Below are 8,264 nucleotides of genomic sequence, written 5' to 3' on the forward strand. Positions count from 1 at the left end.
ATATATATACACACACACACATATATATGTGAAAGTGCATAGCTCAGTGGTTAGAGTATCGAGCTTACAATCATGAGGTTGCGAGTTTGATTCCCGGACTGGGCTGCATGTTGTGTTCTTGAGCAAGACACTTTATTTCACGTCGCCCCAGTTCACTCAGCTGTAGAAATGAGTTGTGACATCACTGGTGCCAAGCTGTATCAGCCTTTGCCTCTTCCTTGGATAACATTGGTGGCATAGAGAGGGGAGGCTGGTAAGCATGGGTGGCTGCTGGTCTTCCATAACAACCCTAGGTTGTGTGTTCACCAGTGTGTCGACTTTCTGCCCAGACTTATACCCCAGAGAGGAACCTCTTAGGTGCACCCACGGTGACCGACAGAGTCAAGTTATATATATATATATATATATATATATACACGCATGCATACACACACACACATGTACACACTCCCCACAAACACACATTCACATTCATCTATTTATATTGTTATACTTGCAGATGGCTATGTTTTGCCAATTAAACGCACACACTATTTATTTGATCTTTACTTTAGTTTCATAAATATTATTATTTCTTCTTTTTTTTTTAGTTTATTTGTCCATCAAAGTTCCTTTATCACACATTCATTTGTTGTTAAAAGTTAAAACCACCTTATTACAGTTGGCAAAACTGTAACATAGTAGTATATTTGTATTATCAGAAAAACTATGCAGCTGTATTACAAATACATTGCTTTAATATAAGTTATTTTAATATGCAGTGTCATAACAATAGTCATAAAATCTCATTGGCTCTGATAGCTTTTTATAATGTCTATCAAGATAAGTGTAAAAAGCAGGCATGGCTGTGTCATTAAAAAGTTTGCTTTGCAACCACATGGTTTCAAGTCCAGTCCCACTGTGTGGCACCTTGGGCAAGTGTCTTCTCCTATAGCCCTTGGTAAATCAATGCCTTGTGAGTGAATATGATAGATGGAAGCTCATTGTGTACGTGTATGCATGCATACATATATATACTGATGGATGAGTTGTGTATATATGTGAAGGTGCATGGCCTAGTGTATTTGCTTCTCAACTGGGTTCCATATGACCTCTGGGAGGTCCATATAAGATTTTTCAGGGTCCATGAAAAGTTTTGATTTAAATGTGTGTATTGCAGGAAACAGCTAGATTTCTTTCTCTAACATTTTACATGAGTGAATGACTGAATAACAAAATAGGAATTTCGAGAGAAGTAACTATGAAATTAGTTTTTAAGCATTGAATGGTTATGGGAGTTCCAGAATAAAATAGTAGGGATTCATAGACAAAAAAATGGTTGAGAACCATTACTCTTGACCAGTGGTTCACAACAACCAGGATCCATATAAGATTTTTGGGGGTCCACGCAACAAAATAGTTAATCGGAGACCCACAATAGTATTTTAAGGGCCCCTGAAAATATTTTGCTTTAAATGTATGTATTGCAAGAAACAGCTAGGTTTCTTTCCCCAACATTTTATATAGTTCAACCTATACAAGTGAATGTGGAGGCACAATGGCCCAGTGGTTAGGGCAGTGGACTCGCGGCTGGAGGATCGCAGTTTCAATTCCCAGACCGGGCGTTGTGTGTGTTTATTGAGCGAAAACACCTAAAGCTTCACAAGGAGGTGGTGGCGACCCCTGTTGTACTCTTTCACCCCAACTTTCTCTCACTCTTTCTTCCTGTTTCTTGAGTAACACTGCGATGGACTGGCATCCCGTCCAGCTGGGGGGAGCACATACGCCATAGAAACTGGGCCCATGAGCCTGGCTAGGCTTTAAAAGGGTGCATAAATAAATAAATATACAAGTGAATGAGTGAATAACAGGAAGTTTGAAAGAAGTATCTATAAAACTAGTTTTTAAACATTGAATGGCTATAGAGATCCACCAGAAGAAAATATAAAATAGTAATCAAAGGGGTACACAGGTGAAAAATGACTGAGAACCACTGATCTAGATATTGATTTTAAGAATAAAAAAAATTTTTAATGGAAAGAGCTTGTGAGGTTGGTGGTGTGGGGAATAGGCATGAGTCGAATGTTGAGAACAGCAAAAGATTTGTCATTTGTGCTACCATTGTGAGTGGACTAAGAAAATTAGGAAGTATAGCGTAACACTGATTTCCAAAAGAAACAAATTGAAGTACATATCAAATGATAGTAGGTCAAAATAAGTTTTAAACTTATTACTTTTTCTCACAGTATAATAGCCGTTATAATGATCTGAAATTATTTCCCATTAACCAATAACACATAATGTGACCTTACAATAAATACATTTGTTCAATGTTTCTCTCAAGGAAATTTAAGTATCTAATTAATGATAACATCGTATATAATCCTTTCTGCTGTAGGCACAAGGCCTGAAATTTTTGGGGAAGGGGATAGTCAATTACATTGACCCAGGTACTTATTTTATCAACCCCAAAAGGATGAAAGACAAAATTAGCCTTTGCAGAATTTGAACTCAGGACATAAAGACACATAAAATACTGTTAAGCATTTTGCCCAGTGTGCTAACAATTCTGCCAGCACACCAACTTTATCGTAGTATATAATACAAACCAACAAAGGAGGGGTTATGTTATTGCTTGACCTGCTAGAAATAATAGCCAATTCTTGTTCAAAATGTAAATGATCTTTAAAAAGTGGTAGGCTACAGTTTTTAAAAAGAAGAATAAGGCAATCAATTGTCTCTGCTCTTGAAAAAAAAGGAAAGAACACATTGAATCTCAAATGCAGTTCCCCAATATCACAGCTGCCATTAAAACTCACAGGATTTAATCCACTTAGAGCCACTTAATTAATCTCACTATTCACAGAGAAAGCATAACATTATCTCTTTACCCTGTAACATTATCTCTTTACCCTGTAACATTATCTCTTTACCCTGTAACATTATCTTGGCTGATGGAAGAAAGTATTTGAGTTGATAGAATTATTTTAACATGTATTATTTGCTTTATGTCTGTTACAGATAGCCAGAGAGTGGTTGTTCTACCAGATGCAGTCAGTGCTAAGGCCCAGAGATTTCTCAGAGAGAACATTGACATTACATTTCTTGCTACATTAAAGCAAGAAATTGGAGATAGTGGAAGTATTTTATCCCTCTCGACAGGCATTAACAGGTACAATATTCCTTAGTTTTTGTTGTTGTTTTTTTTCTGTGGATTTAAAGCTATGATGGCATGGTGATGTGTTATCTGTGGACCCAGTGTGTGGCCTATTATTAATTATTTTTGTTTTTTATAGCCACTTATATTTAAGTAGCTAAATAATGTTAAGAGATACTTGATCCTCAAGACTCCTCATTTCTTCTATTAATCTCAGATTTCGTAAGTAATTATTATTTATTGGCAAATAGAAAGAAACTAATGTATGTTAATTTATGTGAACTCATGTGAGATAAACTTTCCTTTTCCTCACAGCAAAGTAATATCTAAAAAGGCTTGTCAGTCTACCTCATAGTCCCAGCAGACAATGGAAAAGGTGTTACCCCAGAGGATGGCTGGAACAGCCACTCTGACTCATGGGACTCACATTTGTGGATAGCCATCTCTCTCCCAATAACAGTGAGCAAGGATATAGTGCAGGGGCTGAGAATGCTGGAATTTCCTCTACAATAGGCTCCACTGTAAACCTGTTAACTTATCTTGGAAATTTTGAATTTTACTCTTTTTCCATCATAAACATGTAGCGTAAGCATTCAAACATCATCAATATCCTTCCAAATCTTGTTGCATTTCACTTGGAATTTTTGATCCTCCAAGGTTGTCTTGATGAATAAGTCAACCCTTTTTTTGGCTATGGTAGTCACTATATATGAATTTATTTTTCTTGACATTAATCTGAGAAGTTGAAGAACCCATATACATCAGTTTAGTCTCCATAGACTATAAGTTTATAGATATTATGTTAAATGTGTTAGCACAATTAATGCTCAGTTAATTATTGTGTTATTATAGGATGATCATTGAAGGGGTAATGTAAATGCAAAAGATATCCCAGGAAAGGGTAATCTTGAAGAAGAGGGGTAGAATAGGGCCTGGGAGTTGACCTTTTAACCAGGAAGGAAAAGCTGTGATCATATCCCCTTACAAGGCCTCTGAGACTAGGGACAGAAAGGAGGTAGCTATCCTCAAGCCAAAGATGTGGCCTAAAGACTTGTAATAGCGTGGGCTTTGCTAAAGGCACCCAAGATATTAGATCAGGCATGGGTAATCTTTTTTGAGAAGCAGGTTACATGAGACATGGTTCACCATCAGGTGAGCTGCACTACTGAAAGAATTCAAGGCAATTTTTGATTAAGCATGCTATTCAGAATCCAAAAAGCCCTACGAGCCACAGTTTGCCTGTGATTGTACTAGATGGTAGTGTTAAACCTAGTGACAGATTAAGCCTATCACTCAAATAGGCTTTGGTGAGATTTGAACTCAGGACATAAAGTGCCAGAACAATTACTCCCCAATACATGACATTCAGTACTCTACTGTTTCTACCAGTCGGTCCACCACCTTAGAATATTACTTTATATATCAACCCCAGAAGGATGAAAGGCAAAGTTGACCTTAACAGGCATCACATTGAAAGCTATTAAATTGTGAAGTGTTTGTGTTGTTTATAATAAACGTTGTTTTACATTTCTTGCTCACAAGATATTACGTCCAATCTTTAGCATATTTCTGTATATCTTCTCAAATCACAATCACAGGAAAAGTTGTTGATAATTCTTATCAACAAAGACAAAGCTGATAAATATGCACAAGTGTTGCAAAATAAGTTTAATTACCAGTAAACAGCAGCTTGGGCGACACTTTACTCAATTGACAGAGGAAGGTGACCGATCAAACTGATTATGTAAGCAGAATTCTGATTGGTCAAAAGTGTCTTCTTGTCTCAAGCTCTGATTTTCTGCCTATTCTTGTTGGAACCTTTGATACAGAATATCAAAATTTTAATCCGTTTCACACTTATAAAATGTCAAACAAACTTTAAAATTTGCCATTACTGTCATTAGCCAGGAAACCAAACAGATAGTTTGATAACCCACTAAAATAAACATTAAAAATCAAAAGGAGAGAATAAACAGCTTTGTAAGTTTAACTCAGTGTTTATTGCAAAAGAGAGGTGCAAAATTTAAGAAGCGACTTGTTAGAATATACATGTCTGTGAGGAGACATAAACAAGAATAGCAAAAATCTACTATACCAAAAGAACTGGTAATACATACATTACAAGTATTCTATGAAGAGAACATAAGATTGCTGTATAATTCAACATGAATGTGAAACGACATTAAAGATCGTATAAGGTAAATGAAGGTTTCTGTAGGAACGCTAAGACATATTCAGTTAGTGAGTTTACATGTGCAAGGATGAATTATGATGCTGTCATCGGTGTTAGATGCAGTAAGAGCTGGTAGCAGTGATGTCGGTGGTGATGAATTTCATTGTCCTAACACAGAGAAAGTAAGCAATAGCTTCCTGGAGGCAAACGCAAGCTAGACTTCTTAAGCAGAGAAAAACTTATTTATTTAATGAAATTGCTGGTCTCCATTGTGATAGGTAGAAACTCCAAGCAATGTAAAATATGGCCTGGACCGTGATTACCAGCATGAACGTCAAACTTCAAAAAGTAGTTAACCATTTAATGGTTTTAGTAAATTTATACAGAAAAAGTAAGCATTATACCATCCAGCATAAATAAAAGTCAACTTCATTATATTTTTTTCTGTAAAAACCTATTCTGACATTAAATGAGTCAACTTCCCCGTATGAATGTTTACATTTGTATGTCATTTTTCAACAAAAAAAAATATCTAAAAATTTCTGGAAATGATCTATTCATATAATTTATGTGCCCACTAAAGTTTATTTTTGTTTTTGCAACAAAAAAAAAAAGTGCGTAAATTACATGGGTTTTTACGGTAAGTAATGTACTTAACAGGTGTAGACATAACTGTGTAGATAAAAAGTTCACTTAACAGCCACTTAGTTCCTGGTTCAGTCCCACTATGTAGCAAATGTCTTCGCTGTAGTCCAAGGTTGAACAATGCTTTGTGGGTGAATTTGGTGATGGAAACTGTGTGGAAGCCCATTGTGCATGTGTGTGTAATTGGGCTTTAATGTCCATATTCTACTCTGAGCCATGAGTTACAGAGTGGTATCATATGTCAAAGGTTTGTGCTCAACAGATTGCCCAGTAACTCTATGCTATCAAAGATGAGTGGAATGAAAACTTCTGAACAGGAAGAGTTAACAGAAAGAAGGGTATCCAGCTGTATGATAATGCTTTAATAAGATATACTTGTCTGACCTATGCTAACTGATGTAAAAAAATGGGCATAAAATTAACAAATGCACTAATGAAATATATCATTGAACATATACATGATTATATACTCTCCATATTGCAGTATTATATCTTTGTTTAATGAATTAAAGTGAACATTCTTCTCGTATCATTTTGGTTATAGGATTAAAATCAACTGGATGACTGTCCACTACTTTAACCCTTTAGCATTCAGATTACTCTGTCAAATGTAATGCTTATTTATTCCTATTGCTTTGAATTAATTGTGCATTATCTCACAGCTTCAAGATTTTAATGATGTTGTTGCTTACACATTTAGCGTGGCATTGTAGGATAGGTGTGAAAGACCAAACTTCGGTTTGAACGTAAAGAAAACACAGGTAGAATATTTGGGCCTGACATGGCCGGTTTAAATGCTAAAGGATTAAACAACCCCCAACAGACTTCTCTCATTGGTCATTGCTGCTTCATCTTTTAAGTTAAGTAGAAAGTAGATATAATATCAATAAAAATTCATGATGTCATTGGCAATGTCTGTGTGCCCACTCCCAAATCACAAGTGTGTTTGAGAAAAACTGATAGGCAACTCTATTGAATAGTAATAATAATCTGTAGCAGATATCTCATGTGGTTATATTTGTTGCATACCAGTGACTTAAACATAAATCCATAAATTTGATGCTTGCATTTCTCAACAACTTTTTTATGCTAGAGAGGCTGGCTTCAATAAAAATGTTTACATAATCACCTTGTCATAGCTAACTGATTTACTGAGAGGTAGGTAATTTTGATTAAAATATCATTAAATGCTATCCTGCCATTTATCAAGGACTGAATTTATAATTCTTTCTATTAGTGGTCCTGCCTTTTGATATGAGAGCTTCATACTATACTTTGATTTTTCAAGACTTTTCCAATAACCAGCATTTTTACCATTCTGCCCTCTCAGACCTGGGCTCCTCTGTTTAGCTTTACTCTCCAACTGAGCTCCTGAGCAAAAACATAAATAGTTATACATGCAGCAAGAGTAACTTATGGACAGAACCAGCTGCATCTTCTTTTTCTATGTATATTGTTTATTTCCGCCTTATCAGGAATCCAGTAGTGATGACATTTAAACTAATCCCACTATAGCAGGAACATGACATGACAGGGTTAAAGTTGTCTTTATTGATGCCTGTTTTTGTCCTTCAATATTTTTAAGAGCAAATACCAATTGTTACACTTTTCATGAACAGCAATCGAGGCAGGAAACTAGTGTAGCTAATATTCCATTTTGTTCCCTTTTTGTGGTGTATCAGTGATTTGAATTTAAATTCACAGATTTGCAATTGTTTGTCAACATCTGTCTATCACTAGACAAGCATGCAACAACAGAAATACCCCCATCATTATCTTTCAGATAAATCAACCAATCAGCTAATGTACGATTTCCTTCATTTACATAACCCTACTAGCACCCAAACATTCCTACGTCATCAGCTTTTCTAACCAATCAGCGATCATGCCTATATAATTTGTTTCTCACTGATCAGCAATTTGGATTGTCGTTATACTAATGAGTGTCATTAATTAGGGTTGTCTTGAGAAGCTTACAAAGCAATGAGTTGACTTACAGTTTGTAAATGACTTATATTTTTTAGTTAAAACAATGTTATCCTCTTTCAGCACTGCTTATCTTCTGGCATTGATTTTGTCTCCATTGAATAGGTCACAAGTTCAAAACCTGCCCTAAGCATTATTCTCTCCTGTTTACTAATGTCTGCTTCGCATTAAAAAACTATATCTGTCTTACTACATAGGTTATGTTGACATTCACGGCTTCATTAAAGCTAGAATATCTGTTATCTTACAAAGTTTCATTGACACTTCTATAACAACAAAACCGTGTTGACCCTTGAAATAAGACTGCTGTCATAACAATAACAG

General features: G+C 35.6%; 1 protein-coding gene across 3 annotated transcripts in view; it reads left to right on the forward strand.

Annotated features, from left to right (window-relative positions):
* The window catches only part of LOC106871713 (protein kinase C-binding protein NELL1), a 413,759-nt gene that overhangs the window by 240,562 nt on the left and 164,933 nt on the right, over positions 1-8,264 (forward strand). For all 3 annotated transcript variants that reach the window (XM_052976231.1, XM_052976230.1, XM_052976225.1), the window contains exon 3: positions 3,001-3,151. In XM_052976231.1, the coding sequence (XP_052832191.1) occupies positions 3,001-3,151 (151 nt within the window). The remainder of the gene's footprint in view (positions 1-3,000; positions 3,152-8,264) is intronic.

This window comes from Octopus bimaculoides, chromosome 2 (assembly GCF_001194135.2).
Source record: "Octopus bimaculoides isolate UCB-OBI-ISO-001 chromosome 2, ASM119413v2, whole genome shotgun sequence".
Taxonomy (NCBI): Eukaryota; Metazoa; Mollusca; class Cephalopoda; order Octopoda; family Octopodidae; genus Octopus; species Octopus bimaculoides.